We start from the raw sequence: 27,482 nt of genomic DNA, 5'->3' as shown, positions 1-27,482 counted from the left end.
TCTGAGCTGTGTAACACTCAAAAGGAAAGATGTGCAAAAATCCACAAATGAGGCAAGAGGATGGCAGTCTTCTCTCTGTTAGGCTGCAGACGGTGGCTAGTGTTTTATGCTGTGGGTTTCTGATCAAGTCTCTAGACAGCTCTGCGCTACAGAGATGCATTTTTGTGCCATGATTACAAAAAGAAGCACGAGGACAATAAAAACTACAGTGACGTAATCCTGGCGGCACGGTCCGACCAGGCCTGTCTGTCCACAAGGGTCGACAGGGACGAGCGGTGTTCTCACACGTTCCCGTGGCTAAATATTTCAGATTTGCATTAATGTACAGTATAAATATAATCACAACAAGTGTTTAATGCTTGAAAAAAAGGTTTATTGAGCTTCAAGGAAGAACTTATATGAAAGATCAAAACCATTCCGATTTGCAGATTAACATTATGTAGTGTTGCAATGGACAATGGGGGGGGGGGGCATACCAATGTGACAGAATTAACTCAAACAGGTCCTATTGCACTTAGTATCTAAACCAAATCCTCACCCATATTTCTACTTCTTTCTTTGCAGGGAGGTGTAAGTTTAGCTTTTAACACTGTACTGCATGGAAGGACAAGCGCTTGGATGCTGGAACTGACCAACCACAAAGAAGCATTCCCTTTTTTGTTTTACCTAAGGCCCAAATCACGTGCAGGTTGTGATTTTGCCAGGTGTGGATAACGCAAAGCAAAACAAAAAGACAAAAACAAAAACCGCATGTGCAACAAAAGAAGTGGTCTGCTTTGTCTTAGAATAGTCATGTTTGGTTCATTGATGACCCAGATCTATATAGATGTGTGAAACTACAGCCATTGTTCCCAAAATAAAGAGAGGTGGGAGAAACTGAACAGTAACAGGTTGTTTGACCAGGAAACAAACCTTGAATGCCCATGACAATAATTATCAAAACTAGTCGATGCAAAATGGGATTGAAGCCATAGCAAATCAGAGTGGCATGTCTAGGAATCAGTGCTAGCTTTGAAGGACTATTTGGTTTTCCCTTTTTGTGCTTTTAAACAAAAACACAGCTCAGACGAAAGCCAGAAGGTTTTCAGTTGTAACGAATATGAAAGATGAAGCATTATTCACGTTAAATCTTCAGGGTCAGGACAACTAAACCATTTTTGATTAGTCTGTCCATGTTCAAAGCAGTAGTCAAAAGACCTGCTGGATTTTACCCTACCTCACCTGAGCCATAAACAGCACGTACACGCGCACGCCAGCAACATGACTGCGATCATCCATACCACCTTTCAAAGCTTGAATTTTAGTGACACGCTGAACACATCTTAAACAATTTTCACTGGGACATGGATAGTAAACTTCCTCTAGACCTCAACGAGATGTGATCAGGCTTTGTGTTTCTCGTTCAAAAAAAAAAAAAAAAAAAAAGTGCTTCATGATTAAGGCTGCATGGAAGCCGTAGCTAAAACTGGTTTAGTTGTTGAATGAGTTTTAAAAACAAATGTATGACTCATTTCAACGTGGGACGCCTTTCCACGGCCACCAGGCCACAATCTGAGCAGCAGCTCAGCCACAGGGCATCCCCTTTCTCTTCCTACGCAGCGAGGCTTCGGACAGCTCCCCCACTGCTTTGGGGTCCTTTTCCATTTCCTGTTCTCTTGATTTTGTTTACACACATCTCCCATCACTGGCCTTGGAGGAACTCTGTGACAAATGAAGCCTGCGAGTACAACAGGTAAAAAGGGGAATGTCAATCACCTTAGACATCTGCCTTGCATCTCCTCTTACTGTTTTGTCTAGCGTACTATTTTTGTTTCGACTACACGCTTTCACACTTTCAAACAGTGCAATTTAAACAGTCTTTTTCATACGTATATATATTTCAATATATTTTGTTTCCATCCATTTGGCAAGTGAGAAGTTCTCCTGAGACTGAGTGCTTTTAAGTTTCATTCAGGCAGTGCTGTATGGAAGCCGGTGCGGGTGTCCATCACCTGCACGTCCCGCCCTTTTCGGTTCTCCTCCCTGCATAGGCATGCAAGGGGGCAGGTGCTTGTCTGCCGTCTGTCTGCCACGGAACATGCGCTACCAACATAAAAATGCCGAGCGAACAACGGTTGACTTAAAGGCATTCCATGTTTAGAAAGTATACATGGCGTCCACATGAACAGAAGGGAAGAAGAAACGAAAAAAAAAACAAAGAAAAAAAAAAACAAACTAAACATATTACGGGTGGGGCAGCCGCAAGCCACCGAGGGGGCTGTGCCGCTCGGGCAGTCCGTCGCCTGCGTTCCCGTGTGAGGAAGCGCGAGGGCGAGAAACAGCAGCAGCTAAGGATGGCTGAAACTGGATCAGAGCACGGCTAGAGTACTTTTCAGTCCGGTTCTGCGTCCGTCTCTGAATCTGTGCTTGCTGTTGTTCGTAGTTGTGCGAATCGAGTTAGAAGCCTGCAAGCACTTAGTCATATCATAGCAAGATACAGGGAAAAAAAAAAAAAAAAAAAAAAGTCAGTGATTTTAAATCTGAGCCATGTAACTCAAAAGGAAAAATGTGCAAAAATCCACAAGAGGCAAGAGGATGGCAGTCTTCTCTCTGTTAGGCTGCAGACGGTGGCTATAGTGTTTTATGCTGTGGGTTTTCTGATCAAGTCTCTAGACAGTTCTGCACTACAGAGATGCGTTTGTGCCACGGTTACAAAAAGAAGCATGAGGACAATAAAAACTAGGGTGACGTAATCCTGGTGGCACGGTGCGACCAGGCCTGTCCGTCCACAGGGGCCGACAGGGACGAGCGGTGCTCTCACACGTTCCCGTGGACCGGATAAGAAGTGATGCAGCGGCGGCTTCCTGCGCGCTGCCTTCCTTTCTCCTGTGCGCGTCTCCTTTTCTCTCAACGTCGACGACGGCGCAAGTGGACTCGTCGTCGCCGGGAGAAAAAACAAAGAAGGGGAGAGTTTGGAGGGCCCGGGCGCTTGGGGCCGGCGGCATGGGCTGCTCAGCGCGATGGACACACATCTGGCCTCCGCTGCTCCACCTGTCTGACTTGATCCGGGTTTGGGTCAATCTAGTGTGGAAGAACACAAGGGACACACCTAGAGTTTAAACTCCTCATATACATGCACGACATTTCAAAGGGCAGATGAATATAGCTTTTTACTGTTATTCTAGGACTTTATTGAGCATAGTAAAAATCTATATCAGTTACCAAGCAATCTACAAACAACATACAGTCCTGATGAAACACTTTAATGTGTTATATTAACCTACACAGTTTACAATCTTGAATTGACAGAATTAATGAAATACGAATTTAGAGCTTGTTTGTTTCTTCTCGTCACAATTTCTGAAACAAAGCACATCAAAGGTGTTATTAGTATTTACCTCAGAGTAGGGAGGAGGAGGCTGGAAGCGAAACTCTTGGATGTAGGCAAACAGCGGGCCATCGAAGTTTTCACGGCCCGAGGACTCCTCCAGACAGCTCTGCCGCTGTTCCTCCGTGACCACCTCTGCATACTCTGGGGGAGCTGCAAACAGCCGTACAGTGCACCATGTCAGTGGGCTGACATTGTCACTACCTCACACTTGGACTCCTAGGTAAATGGGTGGGGGGCCCTACAGGGCTAGGCTTTGAATACCCCTGCTCTATATGATGACCGAAATAAATCTTCTGCTAGACCGCCAAGTAACCGGGAGCTTGAAAACTGAATTGCACAGGACGGCGAATATCACAGTGAGACGTCCACTACAGCGGAACCGCCAGTGGCGTAGAGCCCCAGACAGACCCCTGAGATGGGAACTCACCCTCGGGCCTCTCCGGCAGGGCCATGCCTAGCCAGCTCATGGTCATGCTGCACTGGCTGCTGACTGAGGATGTGCGGCTGCCGAAAGGGTGCAGGGGGATGGTGCCGATCACCAGAGGCAGGTTGAGAGACAGGTTCATGGCTCCAGGAATGTCCACGTATACCTACGGAGAGCAAAGCAGTGGGCACGGGTCAACCATGGACACCTACAGACGTGCCGGCTGTTGTGATGTTCAAGTCTTTTAATTTTATGTCCAACACTGTATGGGCTTCTGATGGCATCACTGACGTGTTAACGTGCTAGTTGTAGCACAGCTGCATGGGCAGCAGATATGGTTCCAGGCCAAATTGAAATATACAATACATCCACATCACTCAAGGTCAGACTGGTTCCTGGGGTTAAGGGGTCATTATTACGCACTAGCTTGAATTTCAGCAAATAAAAGAAGCTAATCCTCTTATGACTGGGAAGTAGCAACACCGGGGATTATCCTGCCGTTTATGGCAAGGTCCTATTAGTCTGAAGGAGAAAGGCTTTTAAAGACTTCTTCCTTTCAAAGCATTTGAACTTATATGACTTGCTTTAATGAGACTGAAAGATCAGTCTGAAATTGTTCAGAAAGACCAGACCACACATGCTTGGTAAGGAATAACATCCTCCAAGAGCCAGTGAAAAAGAATAGAAAAAGTGCTGGACAGAAAACAAGTGATCCAGGAAGCGTTCCTCACTCACCATTAGGGAGTACTCCACCCGAATGATGCTGCAGTCCAGGATGGACGGCGACACCGGGGGAATCTTCAGCATCTTCCCGTTCCACGTCTCCGTTTTGCCGGAAGACAGCGACTCCCCTCTGAGGTTCGCCACCAGCTGCTTGACCTCCTTCATCTTCCCCTTGGCGTAGAAGGTCTGTGTTTGGTAGATGGCCGCCTTCGGCACCACCATGCGTGAGGAGCAGTTCTCGATCTCGGCAAAGATCTGGACGGACTCTCCTGCAGGGAGCAGGCACGCGGCTAAGCTGGCGTGACAATTCCAAGGAGACATCACAATGATGGAGCCGGTATTATTGGGACTAGGGATTGCAAACGTAGCTGTGGTGAGAAATGATAAGGTACCTGGTGTGTAACCCTTCCTTTCGATTTTGGCACTTAGGGAGATAGGACCTGAGGTGCAGAACCAGCAGCAGAGCGTCTTGTCTTTCGTGCCGGCCTGGGGAGACTGCAGCAAAGAGAGGTGAGACAACCTTAGTGTGGGAGAATTGTTAACTATCGTTTCAAGAGAACCCGAAGTTTTACAAAAATGCATCCTCTGTGGGTCCAAAATATCAAAATCAAAGAGAGCTGAACACTGAGTGAGAATACAAATGCGCCTTGGAGAGAGGCCGACACTCACCAGTAGGAGGGGAGTGTTGATGTCGATGTGTTCAAAGACGGTGAACTCTTTCTTGGTCTTCAATGGCAGAAGCCAGGGTCTGTGCAGCTCTGCCTTCACCCAGTAGCGCACACTGCCATGCTTCCCTTCAAAGGAGGTAGCCAAAGGTCTACAGATGGAGAACGGGCATGATCAAACCGAAAGCTCTCTGGAAGGTCACTGTTAAAGGAAGCGTATGTGTAAAGAGTCATGCTGTTATCGTAAGACAAGAAATAACTCACGTTTGTGGAAGCTCAAAGCTAAATGCATACTCATGTCTTCCTGAATGAATCGTACTGAGGCCTTCCTCAGAGTTATCATCATCTGAAAAAGAGAACGATATTCCAAATACATGTATACCTTACCTGAAACAGTAAAAGTAATACCAAAAATCAGCATGATCAAATTTAAAATGTTAAACTATGTGGAATACCCAGTTTAAAGTGTACAGAACATTGTAAAAGGAATAACTTGTAAAAGGAATAACTTGTAAATGGAACCCCTAAACCCCTTTTTGGGGTATCTTCGTTACAAATCGATGTACATTCATGCATTTAATTTTCTGTTGGAGGGTGGGTGGGTGAGTATGTGTAAAATAGTGTGTTTCCTATTTTAACAGTTTATAGCTGATGTATGTTTTATGTGCTTTGTTTCGTTCAAAATGTGACAAAGCGTCCACAAAACTAGTATAAATCCACATTTTCAAAAAAATTGTTTGTTTCAGAGGACAAAAAAAAGCAAATGTTCCGCAATAAATCTTATAAGTTAAAAATATATAGTCTCATGGTAAAGGGCTATAGTAAGCTTCCGTTTCGCCAGCTCAGCATGCTCCATCTGCGTAGCGGAGGCAGCGTTGTGGTAAACAAGCGCGGAGCTGTCAATCAAAGGCAGACTCAAGCGAGAGAAGACCGGCCTAAACCGGAGCGGGCTGCTTCCCCATGCCTGATGCTCATTACGCATTCATTGTGCAGCATTCAGTCGGGGCAACAGTCTCGCTCACAACGGATAAGCCCCTATTGGCTTTGTGCGTGTACTGCGTTGTGGATATGAAATGGGATTCACGCATTTCAAATTTCACGTGAGAAAAAATATGACGAGGCAGACACCAACAATGACAAGACTGAAACCCGACTAGATTCTACATTTCATCTTTATTGTTAGTATTTCATACGTTACAGACTATACAAAGCTGGAGAAATTATTGCAAGATATAGATAGTTACTATATTACAGAAGAAAGAAAATTACAGAATAAAACAATAAAAATACGAAATGCATAAAATTATATAATCATTCACACAATGAAAGCTATTCCATACAGAATGTAACACGCAAGTTAGTCTAACATTCATTTTCTCTAGTTATTCACTTGACAATGAAGAGTCCCCGTGAGGTTAAAGTACATCAGTACAAAAATTGATTGCTAAATGTTTTGGTTTTTTTACAGACGGCAGTCCTTATGTCTGAGTCGACATTGCCAGGGTTTAGCTACAAATTCCTTGTCCGAGAGCTTGTGTTGCAGAGATGCAACAGCCCAGACACTGGGCGAACGCTGTGCAAACCGCAGTAAAACCTTGTTTTAGCTGCATGACAAATCTTCATTGCACACTTTCAATGTATTCAGAAAATCCCGACAAAACACTGCAAAGATATCAACGGTGCAGAAGTTGCAGCTATTTCTAACTCTTTCGGCAAAAGCGTGAAGTCATCGAAGACACGTTTTGGCATTAACCAATCAGAGAAGAGAGCGAACTGAGACTGCATCAGAACAGGATTGAACCGCTTTTAACAATGGCTGGAAACTGACGACAAATTGGATTAAAGCACCCATCGGTGACTCAAATGTTAAGTTACTGGGGTGAAAATTTCAAATTCGTTCTACTGTCCTTGTCGCAGGGTTGTTTTTCTTAAATAAAATCAAACTGTAACCGGCAAATAGCCTTGTTGGTTGTTCGCTTCCATTCACTTCATCTACCCTACTTCTGACAGTTGAGTCAGAGCAGTAGCCTAAAGAAGAGACTAAACATACAGTTTCACTAATTATAAATGCTGCTGATGTTTCTTTTTAAAAGAAACTGATCTAAACCGTTGGGGTTCTCGTGTGCATGATCAGACATTGTATAATCTGCATCCACAGGTAAACCAACTCTGCGCATCTACAGTAACCATGGTATTCAGAACCTGAGCAATAGAATAATGTCCTTCAAAAGATTAAATTTAAAACCCCCTTTGCTTGTGATCTTACCTCTTTCGTGACCAATAAGGATGTCTCTATGATTCATATACTCCACTTCTTCTGTATAATTTTGTGTATAGGCAGTGTTGGATCCAGCATTTCGTGATTCTGTCCAACGAACTTTCGCAAATCCTTTTGCGTGGATTTTGAGCGACTTGACACGAATTTCCCCGGTGACTTCGACGATGACCCTTCCTGAGACACAGTCCCCGCTTGAGTAAACGGGAACATTACTGTCATTGAGACAGTCGTAGCTTACAACGAAGCTCTTCACCTTGCCTAGCACCATGGTGGCAAGAAAACGGCAATGTACAAAATTTATAGAAAAAAAGGTCTATGAAAATAATCTCTTATGAAAAAAGCGAGTTTTAACACTGTTTAGTGTCATTGATGTGCGCGAGCTGAATAACAGCAAATGATGCTGTTATCACGGCTCGTGGAGAGGACCGGACTGGTGGTCTGCTAAGAAAGACAGCGAAGTTTCGTCGCCCGGCTCACTTTAAGCGACGGGTTTGTGAAAAACAACCTATTGCGCATGTGCAGACCTTTCTCTCCGCCTCCTGGAAGGGTAGGGGCAGTTCCGTAACCAGTTTCTCGGTGACAAATTACAATGAACAGCTGAGCAATGTGAGATGTGAGAGAGAAGCCTACGGAGTTAGAAATTATTCACACTTTGTGCTACACATTTCTGTTTCACCCGTGTGGTTATAAAGTAACTCAAGGCCTTTGTTTGAAAGTTACTGATTGCCTTATGTTAGCACATTTCTTTGCTGTTTACGTTATCCTATTTCTCTTAACATGAATAAAATAGGTCTAAATCAGGTTTGATACAAGTTATAGAACTGTGTTTTATGTTGTAACTTATGTGAACGTGTTGTGGAGGTTTTGGTATGACATCACCAAAAAGTTTAAATAACGCACTTAGGGATGATGATGATGATGATGATGAATTACTCTACTAAGATTGTTGTCTCTTCTTCACTTTATTATTGAGTACAGGCTCGCCTGCTGTACTCGCTGCGTGTAGCAATAAAGTAGAGCTACCTCAATACGCCGCCCCGTGGCCAGAGGCTGCTGGTCTGTGTACCTACCTGTTGCGTTAGAAGGTGCTCAGAACCCCTTAGGACACAGATTTGCGAGGTAAACAAAGCCAACTCACATGGTGTAGAGCTACATTCAACCAAACATGTCTCTTAGCTGTCATTACTTAATCGACGCCAAAATATCAAACATAATTAACAAACATAATGTGTCGTAGACCTAATTACACGCATAAAACGAAAATGTTGCTCAGGATATTTCTGCAAGGGCGCTGGTAATAGAAAGCTTGCCCTGTTTTATGAAGCAATTTTATTTCAAAGTACGCTCGTACAAGGCTTTGATTCTGATAGAACATAGACTTCTAACGCCATCTAGCGAATGGATTAAAGAATATCCCAAAAATCTGAAATCATTCAAATCAATAGATTAAAGAACATTCACATGAAACATTTATATAAACTGTTTTTATATTTTTAAAATATTAAAATTGTTTTCCTCTGGACCAAAATTGTTTTTACAACGTGGTTGAACTAGGCTTACATAATCATGCATTTGAACAGAATGGTTAGTCATATAAGTGGTGCAAGGCTTCTATATATATAATCAAGAAATAGTCAGAAATGCCATACAGTGGGCTGAAACAGGTTGAATTATGCTTTGGCGGTATATGCTGCTTGTGAAATGATGTGCGCTGACCTTGCATATAACCCTTTTTTTCTGGTGATTGGCGGATTCGTGGCTGTGTCAACTGAAGCGTGACAGTATTAAATATTACATTAATAGCATACATGTTTTTAACAGATGCTTGATAGACCTAAATATTTCAGAGGAAAAAATAAATAAATTCTGAATAAAATTCTCATGAAATTGTCAAAATAGCATGGAGTTATCTAAACTAGATTACGTTCCAATCGCACCCACTCTCATAAAACTAAACTTTCACGTCAGCATGCAGTGTGCAGAGTTGAACTGCATAAGATTCCTGAGGTAATGTTATTTCCAACACTTTATTGTCCACTGAAATAACGAGGATACAGTCAGTGCTGTGGTGGCAGTACTGAGAAGTGGCTGACAGAACTCACACTCCTGCTGATTAGGAGAAGAACTCAGAAGGGTGCATAAACATTTTTCATATAGCCACATACCATTAAACTGGGACCAGCATTATCAATGCATGGGACAAAGGTGATTTCTTTGGTAACAGCAATGATCTATCTTCAGTGAACAGTCCAGTCTGACTTCAAGAATGTACTTAATCAAGCAATAGTTTAGTTTAAAAATACTTGCATATACCTGCAGAGAAGAAGGCAGCGTCTGTCACTATAACCAGTATTTTCAAATTTGTATAAGCATACTAATGACTTTTTAAACCTCCACTCTAAAAAATGTTAACTCATAATTTTCTCTCTATAAAGCTTTTAGGTCCAGGGGTCGAAAGACATGAATTACAAAGTGTACAAATGATACGTTCAGAGCATGAGATGATGAAGAGGACGGTCAGGATGATGAGCATCTTGAGTTGTCCCTGGCTACAGCTGTTGGAGAGGTTACATTATAACATGTTTTCTTTAGCTGGTTGGTTCATTTTTACTTTTTTTTTTAGTACATTTTTACTATGACACAATATCCATGTTGTCATCCCATCACATCAATGGCCAAGTGCCAAGTGAGTTTGGGGGCTTGTGTTCTCACTCTCTGCCTGCCAGTCTGACCATCGTGTTTAGTATACCCAAATATCACATCACAAATACACACACTTCTGACATTTATATATATATATATATATATATATATATATATATATATATATATATATATATAGTTTGTTTGTTTGTTTGTTTGTTTACTATAAACAAGGCCTGGACTTGGAGTCTACAGACCTGGCAAAAATATTTTAGAATGGTTTTTATTTATTCAGTTTCATTGTTTATATTTTTCCTTTCCAGACTTGCAGGTTTAGTCATTCTTCCAGCAGACCGCGGCACTGGTTACAGATTTTTGAGTGGCTTCCTTCATCCAGTGGGCCTAGAGCACAGTGAATGCCTCATCCACCTTAAAGTGCAGAGACTCAGGAGACTCCAGCATATGCAGTAGCTCTGAGTTGTCAGTCTCCTGGAGCATACCCATGATCTTCCCTGCGAGGGTGGGGTGCATGTTCTGAATCAGAGGGAACAGATGCTCACCCAACATCTGCTTCTGCTCCTGTGGAAGTTCAGAAGGCAGCATAGAGGCAGTGAAAAGCTCCTGACCCTGCATATGGACTGCAACCTGCTGCATAGGCACCTGGGACTCTGTGTCTAGTTGCTGCTAAGGGTTGAGAACCCCTATTGTGTAGATGTACTGCGGTAGTGCCACCACGGTGGCAGATCCCACGCTGGTTGGCCACGGCCCCAGATGCTGACACGCCATGCACTGAGAGGCCATCATGTGTGGGACCTGGGAGATGGTGGTGGGTTTGATGGTGCTGAAGGTCTGTGATTGGGGTGCGGTGGGCATGATGGCACTCGGCATGTTCTGGAAATGCTGTGGGCAGATGGTCTGCGTGGCCTGGGGGGCTGGGGTAGAGCTGTGCCAGCTGGCTGCTCGGGTAGTAGGTAGCCCAGCTCTGAGCCTGTGGAATGGCCGCCATGAATTAGCCGGAGGGCGGGGCAGGCTGGAAGGGGTTGAGCACGGGGTTGGGCACGGCACTCATGCTGGCCATGCGCTGCATGTACTGGTTGGCGAGGTGGGCCTGCTGCTCCTCCTTGCATTGTACCAGGGCCGAGTACAGTGGCTTGGTGGCTACGATGCGCCCATTCATCTCTATCACCAGCCTCCTCCGTTGAGGAAAAACACATGAAGCCAAATCCTTTGGAGCAGCCACCCTCCATCTTCACCTTGGCACTTGTGATGGTCCCGAATGCAGAGAACTCCTCACGTGTCATGCCGTCCTGCTTCATCTGCTCAAACTTGCGTTTGGGCTCTGTCTGCCTCTCACCTTTCTTCTGGGCATGACCCACATTCACCTGCTTCCCATTCAGCTCCTTCCCACAGCCCTTTGGCCATCCTCATACCTCTCGAAGAGCACAAAGCCAAAGCCCTTGGACTTGTCGCTCTCATCAGTCATGACACGATTACTAAGCATTGGGCCGAACTTGCTGAAGATCTCCTTCAGCTTATCATCGTCCATGTCCTCTCCAAAGTTTTTGATGTATACATTGGTGAACTTTTTGGCCCTGGCCCCCATCTCAGCCTCACGCTCCTTGTGAGACTTGAAGTAGCCAACGAATACTTTCCGGTCATTGAGCAACATGCCGTTCATTTTCTCAATGGCTCTCTCCGCAGCCTCGTAGTTCTCAAAGTGCACAAAGCCACAACCTTTAGAGCCATTCTCATCACACACCACCTTGCATGAAACAATGTTTCCAAAGGTAGACAATGTGTCGTAAAGAGCTTAGCTGTCAATAGACTTGTTCAGTTCTTGATGAAGATGTTGCCAACTCCACTCTTCCTCACAGAGGGCTCTCTCTGGAACCACATAATGCGCACAGGCATGCCTTTGATGATGTCAAAGTTCACTGTGTCCAAAGTTCACTCAGTATCCTGAAAGTTCACGTATACATATCCAAGTGAGCTACAGGTCATCATGTCCCTGCAAACGCTTATGGAGAGAACAGGGCCAGCAGGGCTGCATTTCTCGTATAGCATGGCCTCTGTAACATCTGGATGAAGGTCACCGACGTACGAGGCCAGCGGATAACTTGGAGCACTTGGACTCATTTTCGTGAGGGACGTCGTCAGTCTTTTCGGAAATCGCTGTCGAAAGTAGTAAATGAAAATGCTAATATAAAGAATAAATCGTCTTAAAAAGATCCGTTAAAAATCGCTGTATCAAAATAAAAACGTAATTATTTAACTAAATGATCTAACCACACAAATTATAAAAGTTTTCCAAAATGAACCAGCAATTCAACAGTGCCGGGCGACTGTCGACCAACTAAAATGATCAATAGAGATCAATGAGAAATTGCTTGTTACGGAACAGTTTACGTTCTTTCAAAATATTTAATCGGACGCTAAACTGATGGCGTTAATAGCGTGAATGAGACGCGTGTGTCTGTACTAACCTATTAGCTATACTAGGCTTTAACATGGCCTTACATTACAAAATATTAGCTAGTTAAACTCAACATGGCCTTACATTACAAAATATTAGCTAGTTAAACTACTTTTCGTCGATATGCTGGTCACACTGGATCATTTACCGCATGGCTCCAGTAAATACTTTTAGTTTGATAAACGCAGTAACATTCATTTTCTTTAGCCTAAAGTATGCACTTTGAAATAAACACCCAACGATCAATACGGATTTAAAATATAAAGTAACTTTCTACTGTTAATTCACTTACCTTTATTATCACACATAAAGGCCTCTTTCATGGTTTTTGCCTAAAACTTATTGGCTTTAGTGCTGCTGGCTACATCAGCAAAGACGCTTTGATTTGATCCCAGCTTCTCAGATATGAGTAAAAGCTCCTCAATATTATCTTGGACACTCTGGAAAATTGTGCTGCCACTAGAGCTAATTTAAAAAAAACTAAATAAGGAGGCATTTTAATCATGTAAGTTATTAAGGATTGTTGTTATTAATTATTAAGTATTACAGAAGCGCAAGCACTGCAGTGAAAACAATAGGCGACATCATGTCATTGTGATATTTGAGTCTGTCCCATACGCACGCTTTTAATCTGAGAGCTCCTGAGGATATGCAGAGCACAGATCTGTGTTGACATCACCAAATTGTGGACTTTAAGGAGGACCTCAGGGCTTAGGGCACTATTTGGGACTGCGCTAATGATTGGTCGTATAGCTGTTTTTTAATTACCAACCCAACACGCTAGAGTATACAAGCAAACAACAAAAATGATCCCGTAATTGATCGCTGATCAAAGATCTTGCTTCCTACATCATCATCATTCACATGCCAAGTAGTTAGCAATATTAACCTGCTCACTGTTGAATTTATTTCTGTCACATTTAGTATCACCCGGTAATAAACATCTCATTGTTTTGCAAGAACTATATATATGGAAGCAATTCATAAAACTAATTAAAAACAATGTACATTTGTTTAATTCACAATATTTATTATTTAAAAATATATACAAAAAAAGACTTCAGCAATTTTGTAGTTAACAAATACTACTGTTTTACTGGAAAATAAAATAAACAGGATATATAGAATACATAGTCACAAATATCTGTGTAATGAAGTATAATTACATCAGTTTTGGTGCTGCAAAGACAGTGACACAAACTCCACCACTGACAAGCAAGCAGGCAATCTAGATGGGCCTTTAAACCAAAAATAATTAAGCCAAATTTCTTTAATAGGCCAAGAGCTTATCAGATAAATCAGGCTTTTACAGCAGCTCTTCTCATGAAAAGTATTTACAAAATGTTTATGTTGACCAGTTATAAAAGAGACACACTAAATCACACACAACTGGGTCTATACAGTCTCAAAACTATGGCAATAAAATATCACATTCTAACAAAAAAAACAAAACCTAATATAAGAAATATTCCATCCAAGAAATTGGGAAATTCTATGTACAAACATTGCCTAAGGTGACTGCTGCAACTTCTTTGGCAAATGGATCAACTAACAAGACCTGGCAAGACAAAAAGTGAGACATTTTCTAATAAATGTTTACAAAAAATGTTGAATGAAATTTTCCTAATTTTCCTCTCCAAAGGCATATTTTGACAGGTTTAGCAAATCTAAATGCTTGTGGCATGGAATATATAAAGGTCATTTTTCCCCCCTCACATTGTTCGAAAAAAAGAATTTTCTTGCGCACATACAAAAAGCAGGAATATTGTCAACAATACTCACCCAGGTAGTCATCCATGAGAGATCCAATGGCAAACTAAGAAAAAAAATGTAATCATTATAAATAATGGCTATGCAAAAGGAAGCATTTAAAATAATGGCTTATCCATGATTTTCACTGAAATCTGACATGTTAACAACAACAAAAACAACAAAGAAAGAACACACAACTACAAGCTTACAATATCATTCTTGTCCACTCGAGTACCCACAATCTTCAACCGAATTTCATCATCTTGCTGGATAACAATATCCTACAGAGAAGTCATGAAGTACACAGCACCTTAGCATATTCAAAGTAAACAAAACAACAAGAACAATAAAATCATTCATTACCATGAAAGACACAGTCCTGAATGAGACTGCAAGCAGCTTACCTCATCCACTGTCTTGTAGCAGGGGGGATTGGAGTTTGGGTCAAACTCCATCTCCGAGGGTATAGACTAGCCACAAAACAGAAAGGGATGGGGAAGATCAAAACCATCAGCAAACACATACAATTTACGTACTGTAAAGGAATATCTATGGTTTTATTCAATTTTATCCAAAATGGAGTCAAGGAGTACACATAGGCTTCACAAACAGTGTAATAACCTAATAACCATTGGCAATGTGTAATTTAAAAAAAGAAGAAAAAAAAAGATGGAGTTTTAACTCTACACTTGAACAAAACATAGTCCTCCAACAGTGAATTTTAATGATTCCTTTCCTTTTTCTTCTGTTATTGATATGGACAATTAATTAAAATATCACAACTTCCAAACCAGCTGAATCATTTATATGTATAAAGAGGTGAAGTCAGTCAGTTTTCTTGCATGTACCATACCAATCTCTGTGGATATTTGCTGACAACCTCAAAATAAATTACTATGTCAACTACAAAATTACACTCTCAGCAATCAGACTACTAAAACTTACATGACGTGAGATGAAACAAGACATAGGGCCAATTTCTGTGAACAGCCCAACCTGTAAAAGACAACCACAACAATAAGAGGTGGCAAGAAGTGAAAAAAACATTAAGAAAGCTTAAAGTAGTCCAGACAAACAAAGCATATAGTTGCAAAAATAAATGTATCTATAAGTAAAACCAAAATTATAAGAATCAGTGATAAATTAATGAGAGACCATTTCCATACCTTATTAACCTGAGTAACAACTGCATCCACCACTTCCCCTTTGAAAGGTCTGAATACAATGGCCTTGTATTTGACAGGGTACAAGACAAAACCTCTGCCTGGCTGTATAACACCTGCCCCAATATTATCAATTGTGGTCACTGCGATGACAAAGCCATATCTACAAAATGGACGAGTCACAGGTAAGTCACAGAGTGTTGACAGTTATTTGTTACTGAAGATCACATTCCGACTGGACTTACTTTCCAGTACAAGTGCCTTCCACCTCTGTGAAGAGCTTCTGTTTGACTGTGTTCAAAAGGTTGGGGCCAAAGTATCGAGGGTGGAGGAGAATCTCATGTTCCAGAGAGATCTATCAAATCCAAGGCAGACAAATTCCGATTAGGAAGACAAATAGAATCTACCAAACACTAAAGCATTAAATTATACTGATATTAAACTAGCTAGCCAGCCAAATCCGGCTGATTAAAGCCGCCTATCGATAGCTGTGAATTAGCTAACTAGCTAGTCATCTTAGTGCAACGTACTTAAGACAGCTACTGTAAAGAAAGCATTAGCTTCCATAATGTTCAGTAACCTAATTATTATTGTAGATTATGCAAACATCTAGCGGGCTATCTAGCTAGTTACCTAATTTACAAAAACTTAATGTTAAAGCGTAATGTTTACACTACTTAATATTAAACCGCAACCTCTTTCTGCTAGCTGCCTAGCTAGCTAGCTAGCTAGCTTGCTGTATAACGCTACAAGCAACACACAAACTCATTGGTGCGCCGGGGTTAGCTGTTTAGACCGCAAAATACAATTATTTGGATAGTAAAACATGTCTAAATTTCGGTGAAATAATAGGTAACGTACATGATAAAACATTACTTATATTGTATTTCAACTAAAGCGTATAGAGCAACAAACACGTTTCCGTGTCCAAAAAGCTCTCAAAAAATCCAAAGCCGCATGTACTTCCGGATACATGTTGTTTCAATTTAAAAGTGTTCAAAGTATAAGAACTATACGAATTAAATAAGAAAACGCCAGACCACCATGTATTTAAAATTTAAATACAAGACTCTCTATTTAGTTTTAAATTAAACGAAACAGAAAAAAAAATGCGCAATATCCCATTTTTGGGTTTTCCTAAATATTTCTTGTTAAGTAAATACCTTTGTTGTTTAAGTCCTCTTCATCATTTACAAAACAAAAGAAATACGATTGAAAATCAAGCGGTTGCTCAGTTTTCACAGATCTCTCTGCTTCCAGTCAAAGGCTGCGTCCCCAGATCGGCCAATACGTTATCTGTGGGCACACATATAATATTTTTCAGGTAAATCAATAAATTGGACTGAACATTTGCCAATTTATCAGACAAGCTAGGTGCTGTTAAAGTTTAATCTGCGAGTGCAACATGTGTTAGCTTTTTTTTTTTTTTTTTTTTTTATAAATTGTACACCTATATCTTGCTGTATCAGTGGGACTCGATTTATTTCACAGGTAAGCACGTTGTGCATTAATAACGACGACAACGTGGCGTTGCTCCCATTGGCAGTGCGCGATTCAGCTTTTTGGAAGTTCACGGCATCCCATCGGGGGAACTTAACACACAAGCTACAACTAGGCATCAATTCACATTCGCACGGTCCTCTTCCACCTCAGCAGCAGCCTGTAGCCCGGCGTACTCGGTTGCTAATATGCCGCCACTGGGTTTGCAAATGGGCTTAAGTATTATTTATCATACTAAATGTTGCAGTGACTCTTTCAGGGGCATCCTGTAAGCACTGATAAAGAGGAATAAACAAAAGCCTATAGCTTCAGTAAAAGCAACTGTGCATTCTGCTGAGGAAAATGAGATACTGTCTTGGAGAGACGGTCGATATCAAGTTAAATTTCCTTCTAATACAATAAGGAGAAAGAAGTTAGCTAATAGCTGATTATGTTACCGATTACAGAAATAGCATTAGTGAAATGCACTGAGAGAGCATGTACCGTACTTATACTAAGGGGTAACGTGAATATAACTGGACCGTGCTATACAAACGAGACAATATAGCTTGAGGTTAGGTAGCAATATTGTTTTTAGTTAAAAGTGTAATGTATATACTCGTAACTGCTCCGAACGTGCCCGCACACACAAACCGCATAATACACACAAGTAAGAGATACAGATGCAAAAGTGAGGAACATTTGTTTTGATGAATTTCATTATATCATCATCGTGAATTTCAAATATTCATTAGCTTATGTTAACCTGTTACACATGGACAAAGCTCTACCTATATTTTAGTGTGGTCAATCAGTTTGTTGAGCTACAGTAACTACTCCTCCAGATAATTAAATGAATTTCCACTTATACCGATAGATTTCATACATCAATGGATGACTCTTCAGTAGGCTTTTTAGTTCAGTTGACTATGAAGATGGCTTTCACTCTTGGGTAAATAAGTTTCCCATAGACCAGGCAGCCTAAGTGCAATAAGAAGTGTGCTATTAATGGCACTGTAGCTTAGAATTGTTATGGTGGTATATGTCCCATCTTGCAGGTCTTTTTAAAATTCACTTCTACATTGAGTAAACATGATTGCTGTGGTGTGGTTTGTTGGGGAAATGGCCTTGAGGGACATTGTGTTAAAAAGGAAATGTAGTTCCCGTCACCCTGTAGAAATACCTCTGTTAAACAATTTATCTTAAAAAAGTTTATTTATCTTAGAAAAGTTTATATTTTTAGATTTTCCTTTGAAATGTGTTCATAGTTTGTTAAACTTTACTCATATAATTCTGTAATTCTGTGCAATTCTGGACGGCAATTGTTCATGAATTTTCCAATATAAGTACAATACAATGCAATTATTGATTCAGTAAATGAATATATAGAGATATAGAGAAGTACATGTAGATATAGAGATGTACATAAAAGCACATATGCTGGCACATTTAACAGTCAAGTAATTAGTTTTTGATTAAATAATTTTGATTTGTAGTGCATACAGCCCTTGCAGTGGTAGTGTTTGGAGTGTAAATAAAAACAGATGCCCTAATGTACTGAGAAGGCTTACCATTGTTCTTAGTATGTGTCTAAGACAACGGAACCTCGGAGGTATTCAACTACTGATTTATATATACACAACCACTGAGATTATATATAATCTTATGTCACCCATTATGACACCCATATGTCAATATATGCTCTATGAGTATGGTTATTTGTATAATGTGAAACCCCATCAAATGAAACAGTAAAAGGTAGTATTAATTACTCTTGCTTCTCAGGTGTTTTGGTTGGATAAGGCTCTGGTTGATTGATCACATTGGTTGGACTTGGCCAATAACCTGGTTCACCCCCTGGAGGCCCATAGCCTGGGGCAGGTGGATTTGGGCAGAACTCTGGGGCACTTGGTGCTGGGTGGGGCAGTGTAGGATTTGGATAACCCATAAAGGGGTACTGAGGCGGATTGAATGTTGGAGCCGAAGGAGCTGGATTGTATCCAGGGACTGGAGGGTTGGGGTTCGAGTAGATGTCATGGTAAGAAGGAGGCGGTGCTTCGGGATTGGCTGGCTGTGGATGCATAGGAGAAGGTTGTATATTGGGGTATAGCCCTGGGGCTGGTCCATATGCAGCACCAGACGGACCGGGCCCTAATGCAGGCTGGGGTGGGACATTGCTCCATCCTGATGCGTCAGGGTTTCCATAAGGCTGAAAGCCTGGCTGGCTCTGCAGTGGAGCAAGAAACAGGCCTGCAGGCAAAATGACCACTGGAAAATGTATCGTTGGGTCTTTTGCATAGGGAACATCCAGATAGACCTGAGAAAAGTCAGGTGGTTATTACAGCAAATTAGTACAACAAATACAACATGTTTGTTTCAAAGAAAAATCTTAAACTTTAGTTCTTGGTTTAAGATTAATGAATGTTTTTATAAAAGAAATCACAATTGAAAAAAATAACTTCATAAATGTTTTTAAAGAATGTAAGTTATAGCATAAGACCACAGTATAAAAAAATTAAAGTATGTACTTTTTAAATATATAACAATAATATAAACATTTTCCTTGGCATTTTACTGTCTAGGTACAGTACAGTACACTAAATACAGTAGTAACTTGAGTAACCAGGATAATACTTTTTGCCATTAATTTCAGGTTCAACTGATGGAATTGGCCATTGGTACCTTTAATACATATTCCACTTTGATAATGCCACAATTTATAATGGTCAGGTCCACATCAGATGGGATGGTGACCTGAGTGGTGACTGTTTGCTTTGATCCAGAAGGAATGGGATCCCCAACTTCTTTGAATATAATTTTGCTCCCATATTTATGATGACCCTCAGCAGAGAAGGTCTGTTTTTCCTCGAGACTGTACTTCATCTTGAGGTTGCGAGAGGAAGAGTTATCAATATCGGTGTAAACCTTGATAACCTCTCCTTCCAGAAAGAAAGAATGAAGAAATAGAAACTCCATTCAATGATTTGAATATATATATGCACACAGTATGGCTGGTATAGTGTTGTGGGTAACAGTCCTGCCTCTCCTGTGGGGGACTGGGGTTCAATCCCCTGCTGGATAAGTGTTCTATGCCATATCAATAAGAGTCATTGGGCAAGACTGTTAACACTATACTTTCCTCCCTCTATAATGTGACTGGAAATTGTAAGTTGCTCTGGATAAAATCATTTGCCAATTGCATAAAATGTAAATATAATGCCTGCTGTTTGTGAAATGATGTGTGCTGACCTTGCATATAACCCATTTTTTCTGTTGATGCTCTTATTGAGGCACTTCCTGAGGTGAACAGTTTCATCTTTTTGTCTGTCGCACCACTCTGTGGCATCTGCATGAAAAAGAACAAAACAGCACATATGACACATATGTGTACAGCTTGTTATCTTTTTATTGCATTTGTGGTATGCCGAGAAACATCTTAGACACTTAATTAGTTATGTGGTTGATTATGGAACAGGGGAGTGGTTGTGACATGTGATTGGTAGATTTCTGCCTGAGTGTCACCAGAGGTGTGACAGCATTAAATTTTACATTAATGGCATACATGTTTTTAAAAGATGCTTGTTAGACCGAAATATTTCAGTAAAAATACAAAATTCAGAAAAAATGCATAAAACACAAAAAACATCATTAAGTTATCCAATCTAGATTTACAATCCAATATCTTCTGTTCCCATAAAACAACTTTCATGTGAAATCATGCAGTGTGCATAGTGGAACTGCATTAGATTTGTGAGGTAATGTTATTTCCAACACATTACTGTCAATTGGAATAACTAGACTACACTCAGTGATCTGGTGGCAGCACTGAGAATTGGCTGCTAGAACTCACACTCCTGCTGATTAAGGGAAGAACTCAGAAGGGTGCATAAACATTTTTCACATGGCCACATACCATTAAATTGGGACCAACATTATTAATCAATGGGACAAAGGTGATTTCTTTGATAGCAGTACGATCCATTTTCCATGAACGATCCAGTCTGACCTCAAGCAAGTACTTAACCGAGCCATAGTATGCTGAAAAAGATGCTGGCATATTCCTGCAGAGAAGAAGGCAGCACAAGTCACTGACCAGGACCAATGATGATTTAAACATACATTTCATTCATTATGTGGATTTTTCATCAGTTATTCTTATGTGACATTGATATATTCACAGTAGCCTCTCTCAAGTTAAAACGTTAACCTTTTTACTCTCTATAAAGTTTTCAGGCCCAGAGGTTGAAAGACATGAATTTAAAAAATCACTAATCTGAGAAATGGTTAAAAGAGACACTGTCATCCAGTTTGATACATTTGCAATGATAGGACAATTATTATCACAGCAGAGTGGCAGACCAGAGGGTTAGTTCAGTCCAAGCTGGGTAGCATGTGCAATGCACCATATACCAGAATGTGCCAATTTCTACAGTTTGAATACACTACTGTTGTGCAAGGCTGCACATTTGGCAAGAGCTCGCCTATTACCAACGCTTCACCGAAGCTTTAAAACACTGCCTGATGGGAGTGGCGCTTCATTGTAATATTATGGGTTCTGGTATTAGTGCCACAATATCTTATGAACCACTTTAGCTGAGAGGGGAATAACAATCCTGAAACTAAAAGGACAGACTAACCATTATTTCATCACAGTGTTTACAGTAAAGTGAATTACCACACAAAAGTGAAGCTTCTCCGAAGGGCAATACACTGCCAATATGGTATTAAAAAGATTTAGAGTCATTACTCACCCGTGGGGCAGTTGAAAGCTAAATGGAAAAACATGATTTCCAGGCCTAACCACATTACTGTCTGGAAGTTAAAAAATAATAGATAATAAGTCAAAGTAAACAGAGAAGAAAAAAAAGCAAGAAAAAAAGAAGAAGCAATGAACAAAATACACATGTTCCAACATGATGGCTGATAGAAATTCATTTTACACCATGCAACCTGTTTTCATTTTCCTAAAGTGACTATAACTAAATGGCGTAAACAATAAAGTGACTACACTTACAAGTCTCCCCAGTTGTTATAATGGTGCCTGGATCTTTTTTGCCTGTAAAAATATCGCAAGGAACCCAAGTAAACAACTGTTTTGATGCATATTTATTTATCTTACTTAGGAGATCTGCATACTTTACGTTGTCGTCTATCACGCCAAACGTACATAAGCTAGTCTACAAAAGAGAGCATAGCACATAAAACCATTTGAAGACTGCTTATTTGTGAGTTTTTTGGTTAGGCTTGATGGCAATAAGATATTCCTTACCCTTTTTGGATGGGTCCTGAATAAACACCTGTTTAAGTTTGAAGTATCTTTCATGAGCGCTGTAGACATGCGTATCGTCGTTTCGTCTCTCAGTCCAGCGAACGTTTGCATCCCCTTTACACTTTATGTAAAGACTGTCAATTTTGACTTCTTTGGTCACTTCTAATATAACTCGACCATTAATAACGTCGCCACACGTAAACGTGTTGTTCTCATTAACGGGATCGTAGTTCACAGAGAGGTCTTGGATCGTTCCTGACATTTTTGTACATTAAAGCTGAACGCTCGATTCCACGTAGTAATAAATAACTGGATAAAGTAGATAAATGTAAACGCCTCACACTTCCCGTTTAGTTTTTTGCCCTGCCCAGTTGCATTGCGCATGTACAGTGTTAACCCCTGCGTACAATGCAGGGGCTACCGAGTCAAACTTGAGAAGTGAGTAATATTCATGCTATATGTCCTTTTTATACTATAATTTGTTAAGGTACAGCCAATGCGGTGCGAAAAGAGCAGAGGAAAACGAAAAGATTTTATGCAGGTATTAATATTTAAAACATCACATCCTAAAGTCTTCAACAATTAACCTATCACCTTAGTCATGTCATACGTCACCACTATAAGTAAAAGTCTGTAATGTTTTTAATTGAAAAAGATAACTGAATGGAAAAAAAAATAGGCATTTCATAAAATTTAATTTTAAACAGTGGTAATGCAGATGGTTCTCCAATATAGGATGCCCTAACGTTATAACTGGAGATTTAAATGCTAAAAAATATCAGTTACACACAGTTACACACACATTATAATAATTGAAATCACAAAGTTGGCTACATACAGACATATGCAAAGGGTGGTTAGCCTTTTTAGCTTGGCACAACCTAGAAGCACTTGGAAATACAGTAGTTAATAATTACTATACCCTTTTCACTGACGATTCAGCTAGTGAAGAGCTTGAAAGCAGTTTTGGTTATGCAGGCTATTTGTTTGTGGTAGTAGGATATGATTCTGAATTAAGAGCACCCTGCCAGTATCCGAGGGAACTGAGACATTCTGACTCCGGTTGATGGTGTTGAGCAGCAGTTGGATAACCCTGAGCAGGACAGGACGGAGCACTGAGGACTGGGGTTAGAGGAGATGGCTGTAACCCCAATGTTGCTGCACTTGCAGTTGGGAAGATGTCTGTATAGGAAGGGGGAGGCCCTTCTGGATTGGTTGGCTGTGGAGTGTAGAGACTGGGGTATAGTTCTGGGATTGGTCTAAAGGTGGCAGCAGCAGGAAGAAGGTGTGTCAGTGCAGGCTGGAATGGGGAACTACTCCACACTGCCTCTGTATTGGCATAGGAATTTGCTTCATTTTGCTGTGGAAGAAAGCACTGGTCTCCTGGCAGAATGATGATTGGAAACAAGATCTCTGGGTCCCTGGCAAAAGGCACATCCAAATACACCTTTAAACAAAAGATAAAATAGTAATGAATGCTGTAGCATGATGTTAGAGGATACTGTGGATGCTGGCAAAATCAAGAAAAGCATATCAAACATCAGCACCTTAAGCACGTGTTCCACTTTAATGATGTCACAGTTTGCAATGGTTAAGCTCACATCCGGAGGAATCTTCAGTTTGCTGGCCACAGTCCTCTTTGATCTAGACAGGATGGGATCTGCAACCTCTTTGAAAATAACTTTATCCTCATGCTTGTGATGAGAGCCAGCAGTGAAAGTCTGCTTTTGTTCAAGTTTATACTTCAGTTTGAGATCACGAGATGACGAGTTTTCAATCTCGGATTCAACTATGATGATCTCACCTGCAATATTACAGAATTGAGAAATACTGCACCAAAATTGCTCACAATGTTTAACATCTTGAATTAGGTTTTCCTTGCCAGTAGTCAAGGACTTCACTGGGCTTGAGTAATGATGGAAAATTACCTTGCATGTAGCCCGTTTTGTCAGTAGCTGCTTTAACTGAGGCACTTCCAGAAGTGAAAAGTTTCATCTTTTTCTCAATGGCACCAGAAAGTGGTTTCTGTGTATGTGGAAGTTTAGGGTAAATAATAAATAAATCATCTGCATAAATTCTAATGGAAATAGCCTTTCTAGTACCTTAGGGACAGAGTTATTTATAAGCTAGTCATAACTATATAACACACGATACAGAAGGAATAGTGGGGGCCACCTTCATTTAGTGAAATGGGTAAACTAATCACAACAGTGTCCCAGCTGATGATGTCTCAGGAACATAACATGCCTTCCCATCTGGCAACACCTCACCCACCTTACCCTGCCCTCATGTCAAAAAGAGGTAAAAACAGTAGTGCAAATAAAAGAGGAATACAAAGGGGGGAAAGAGGAACTCAAAGAGGAAGATAAAGTTATTTTGATTGCAAAAAAATTGCTGCAAGGTAAAAAAAATAATCACAATTCTTCAGTTTTACATGCAATTAAAAATGTTTTTGCAACTGGCTGTGACTTCATTTTCGTGAGATTTCCTTTTGCTCATCCTTATTAAAGACCCCATTTTGGCCTCATAGCTTTATAAATATTTTGAGCACATACCATTAAATAAGGAATATCTTCATAAACCTTTGACACAAATGTAAATTCCACTGTTGCAGTACGAGTAATCCTCCATGCTCTACACAGTCTGGCCTCAAGAATATATATAATTGATCCATGTTGTTCTTTAAAAGATGATGGCAGGTTCCTATGACAGAGTTGAATACAATTAATTAATTTTCACATCTTATTAATTCCTGCAATATCACACATCTGTTTCACATTTGGACAGAACACCTGGTGTATTGGTGAATTTCATTTTCTCCGCCCCTCTTTTGATTTTCCACACCTGTCCCTCATTTAGTTCATGTATTTAAACCCTGCCTTGTTGCTTTGGTCTTGGCTGTTCATTGCTTATTTGAATCTGAGCGTTTATTATTTAGTATTTAGTGAATGTTTTTGAAAGCCCGTCTCTGTATACCTGTAAGGTTGTACTCCGTGTATCCTAGCCTTCCTGTTTCTTAGCCACGGGTTTTCCCTAGGCTTTGTCATAGCCTGCTTGCCTTGTTTGCCTTCATGTGCTTTTGCTTTGTGTTTCCTAGCTTTTGTTTATTCTAGCACTTGTCTTGTTTATCATGTATCTCCATGATCTCTATGTTGGCTCTATGACCCTGGGCTACTACAACAACTCTGATTTTGGATTTGCCCATAATAAATCTCACTCTTCTCTGCACATGCGTCTGCCTCCTTACCGCTCACCGTTACATTTGGTGCCTTTAACATTTAGTTTAAACATTCTATATGTGTGGAACAAAGTTGGCTTGGGTATAGAAGTTAAAAGACATAGACTTTGAGAATAAGAAATACTCTGTTCATCCTGAGGGAATTGTGTGTGTCACAGAAGCGCTATCCAACACACAAGAAACACAATACAATAAAATAGCATAAAATGACATTAACTAAAAATAAATAATGAAAGGTGCACACACAACAAAATAGTACATTGCTCTGGATAGTCTTTAAAATGATTCCAGTGAAATGTCAGTTATTTCAGAATGACTTACCCTTCAGGAAGTTGAAATCTAAATGGAAAGACATGGCTTCCTGCTATAACCAAATTTTTGTCTGGAAGTTTACAACACAGAATTAAAGTTTGTTTATGGTGTAATACAATGTAATATTATATGGAATATGATTGTCAGTTATAATGAGAGGCCATTTGAAAATGAGAGCCCTTACTGTAAGTAGTATACTAAACAGGCCATGTCTTACTCTTTTTATAGTTATCTTTTACTGTATCCAGGAAAATCCACCAACAAAAATGTATTGCACTGCACTCACAAGTTTCCCCAGGTGTTACTGTTGCTCCATTATTTTTTTCTGTAAAGACACCACAATAAAAAGTTTGTTACTTACTGCCAGAGACTAAAGATATTTGTTAGTATCTTTGCAGAAGTATACTCTTGCAAGACCCATATGGGTTGAAAACTGGATTCCAGGTGCCCATGGCTTCCACGGCTCTAACCTGCTTTGTACATGCACAAGAAAACAAAGAAGTGAAGAACCTTAAATCTAATAACTAAGATCACTTTAACAACACTTGGCAGTCAGATTTCAAAGTGTTTAACCTGAAATGCTATTGACTACCAAGGGTAAATGCATGTGTTTAAAATGTTGTCAGGATGCAACCAGGTGAAACAACCAGGTGTGTACAGGGTCAGTATGGGCATGCCGCTTGTCCACTCACTCTCACATTGCCACGAGCCACCCCTTTTCCACTTATGTCCATTATAATACCAAAACACAGCTAATGACCTTCAAGCACTTTTAAAAATTGCTTTTTCACTTTGTATCAATAATGCATTATTGTGTTTCTGTGGCTTTGTTTTGTCCACGCCTAATGTAAATGTGTTCAAAACGATTAGCAAATGTCCTTATTAATCACTTTAAAATCTGATTGCCATGCAATGGAAATAAATTCTGGATATCAGAAATAACATTCTCCATATCAAGAAGTTAAAACCATTAATTGCATAATGACAGCCAGGACTGTCATGATGTCTAGGTCTGTCTGATGGCCATTATTTGGAATTTTAAAAATGCGACCAATCTCTGTACTATTCGCTATACGGTCACATAGCAGTAGCTAACTTGCGAGACATAGGTAGATTTTTCATCAGTACACGTTTCCACATTGGGACCTACAGCTTACCTTTCTTAGATGCGTTCTGAATAAGGATTTGTTTGAGTTTGAAATATCTTTCATGGGCGCTGTAGGAGTCGTCCGTGTCATTTTTGCTGTCGGATTCCGTCCAGTGCACGTCCGCTTGCCCTTTACACTTTACATAAAGTTGATCAATCTTCAGGTCTTTGGTTATTTCCAGAACAACTCGTCCCTCAAGAGTGCTGCCATTGGTAAACGTGTTGTTTTCATTAATCGGGTCGTAGTTTATTGAGAAGTGTTTGACACTTTTCAAGAGGCGTCCTGCCATTACTGCGTTCTGGAATCAAGACGAAGTTTACTGGATACTGCGTGATCTCTACACAATGTCGCAATATTTCAAGATCTCCTTTGATTGAGCACAAGCAAGGAGGGGCTTTCTAGTATTGAAGCAAGAGTATGTTGAGAAGAAAAATAATGAACATGCAAGGCACCCGTTTATTCACAATTAAAAAGTTGACACTTTCTCCAGTTCTCAAAAATAACTACAAATCCAAAACAACAACAAAACCCCAAAACAAACAAAC

At 40.4% G+C, this 27,482-nt stretch overlaps 4 protein-coding genes and 1 pseudogene across 4 annotated transcripts; all 5 read right to left on the bottom strand.

The window, feature by feature from the left end:
* Positions 1-351: 351 nt before the first annotated feature.
* Positions 352-7,924, bottom strand: arrdc3a (arrestin domain containing 3a). The gene is made up of 8 exons (XM_027002854.2): positions 7,449-7,924; positions 5,447-5,528; positions 5,187-5,334; positions 4,910-5,012; positions 4,530-4,786; positions 3,798-3,960; positions 3,378-3,520; positions 352-3,060 (listed from the first exon to the last, which is right to left on the bottom strand). The coding sequence occupies exons 1-8, from the start codon at positions 7,726-7,728 to the stop codon at positions 2,992-2,994; spliced, it is 1,245 nt and encodes a 414-aa protein (XP_026858655.2). The 5' UTR covers positions 7,729-7,924; the 3' UTR covers positions 352-2,991.
* A 2,512-nt stretch (positions 7,925-10,436) lies between these two features.
* Positions 10,437-12,239, bottom strand: LOC113572899 (annotated as a pseudogene).
* A 1,709-nt stretch (positions 12,240-13,948) lies between these two features.
* polr2g (RNA polymerase II subunit G) lies at positions 13,949-16,442 on the bottom strand. Its single transcript, XM_027002890.2, has 8 exons — positions 16,353-16,442; positions 15,737-15,846; positions 15,495-15,654; positions 15,274-15,324; positions 14,733-14,798; positions 14,538-14,609; positions 14,359-14,392; positions 13,949-14,134 (listed from the first exon to the last, which is right to left on the bottom strand). Exons 1-8 carry the CDS (start codon positions 16,362-16,364, stop codon positions 14,121-14,123), a joined length of 519 nt encoding a protein of 172 aa, XP_026858691.1. The 5' UTR covers positions 16,365-16,442; the 3' UTR covers positions 13,949-14,120.
* Positions 16,443-18,166: 1,724 nt separating this feature from the next.
* Positions 18,167-22,613, bottom strand: LOC113572934 (arrestin domain-containing protein 3-like). Its single transcript, XM_027002906.2, has 7 exons — positions 22,240-22,613; positions 21,985-22,026; positions 21,722-21,782; positions 20,884-21,031; positions 20,220-20,316; positions 19,653-19,909; positions 18,167-19,287 (listed from the first exon to the last, which is right to left on the bottom strand). The coding sequence occupies exons 1-7, from the start codon at positions 22,499-22,501 to the stop codon at positions 18,739-18,741; spliced, it is 1,416 nt and encodes a 471-aa protein (XP_026858707.2). The 5' UTR covers positions 22,502-22,613; the 3' UTR covers positions 18,167-18,738.
* Positions 22,614-23,162: 549 nt separating this feature from the next.
* Positions 23,163-27,251, bottom strand: LOC113572933 (arrestin domain-containing protein 3-like). The gene is made up of 7 exons (XM_027002905.2): positions 26,947-27,251; positions 26,076-26,114; positions 25,799-25,859; positions 24,795-24,942; positions 24,168-24,264; positions 23,787-24,043; positions 23,163-23,686 (listed from the first exon to the last, which is right to left on the bottom strand). Exons 1-7 carry the CDS (start codon positions 27,224-27,226, stop codon positions 23,219-23,221), a joined length of 1,350 nt encoding a protein of 449 aa, XP_026858706.2. The 5' UTR covers positions 27,227-27,251; the 3' UTR covers positions 23,163-23,218.
* Positions 27,252-27,482: the final 231 nt, after the last annotated feature.

Source organism: Electrophorus electricus, chromosome 9 (assembly GCF_013358815.1).
Source record: "Electrophorus electricus isolate fEleEle1 chromosome 9, fEleEle1.pri, whole genome shotgun sequence".
Taxonomy (NCBI): Eukaryota; Metazoa; Chordata; class Actinopteri; order Gymnotiformes; family Gymnotidae; genus Electrophorus; species Electrophorus electricus.
This window is presented reverse-complemented; position numbering and strand designations above follow the sequence as displayed.

Coding starts and splice junctions, on each gene's coding strand:
- arrdc3a (XM_027002854.2), bottom strand. CDS start 7,728: ATGGTGCTAGGCAAGGTGAAGAGCTTCGTTGTAAGCTACGACTGTCTC. Junction 5,529..7,448: donor CCTTATTGGTCACGAAAGAG/GTAAGATCACAA, acceptor TCTCTTTTTCAG/ATGATGATAACTCTGAGGAA. Junction 3,061..3,377: donor CTCCTCCTCCCTACTCTGAG/GTAAATACTAAT, acceptor CTTCCACACTAG/ATTGACCCAAACCCGGATCA.
- LOC113572933 (XM_027002905.2), bottom strand. CDS start 27,226: ATGGCAGGACGCCTCTTGAAAAGTGTCAAACACTTCTCAATAAACTAC. Junction 24,943..25,798: donor AGATTTCAACTTCCTGAAGG/GTAAGTCATTCT, acceptor ACTCTGTCATAG/GAACCTGCCATCATCTTTTA. Junction 24,265..24,794: donor AAGATATTCCTTATTTAATG/GTATGTGCTCAA, acceptor CCACATACACAG/AAACCACTTTCTGGTGCCAT.
- polr2g (XM_027002890.2), bottom strand. Junction 14,799..15,273: donor CTTGTTTCATCTCACGTCAT/GTAAGTTTTAGT, acceptor TTTTGTGGCTAG/TCTATACCCTCGGAGATGGA. Junction 14,610..14,732: donor GCTACAAGACAGTGGATGAG/GTAAGCTGCTTG, acceptor ACTTCTCTGTAG/GATATTGTTATCCAGCAAGA.
- LOC113572934 (XM_027002906.2), bottom strand. CDS start 22,501: ATGTCAGGAACGATCCAAGACCTCTCTGTGAACTACGATCCCGTTAAT. Junction 21,032..21,721: donor AGCTTTCAACTGCCCCACGG/GTGAGTAATGAC, acceptor TCTTCTCTGCAG/GAATATGCCAGCATCTTTTT. Junction 19,288..19,652: donor AAGTGGAATATGTATTAAAG/GTACCAATGGCC, acceptor GACTTTTCTCAG/GTCTATCTGGATGTTCCCTA.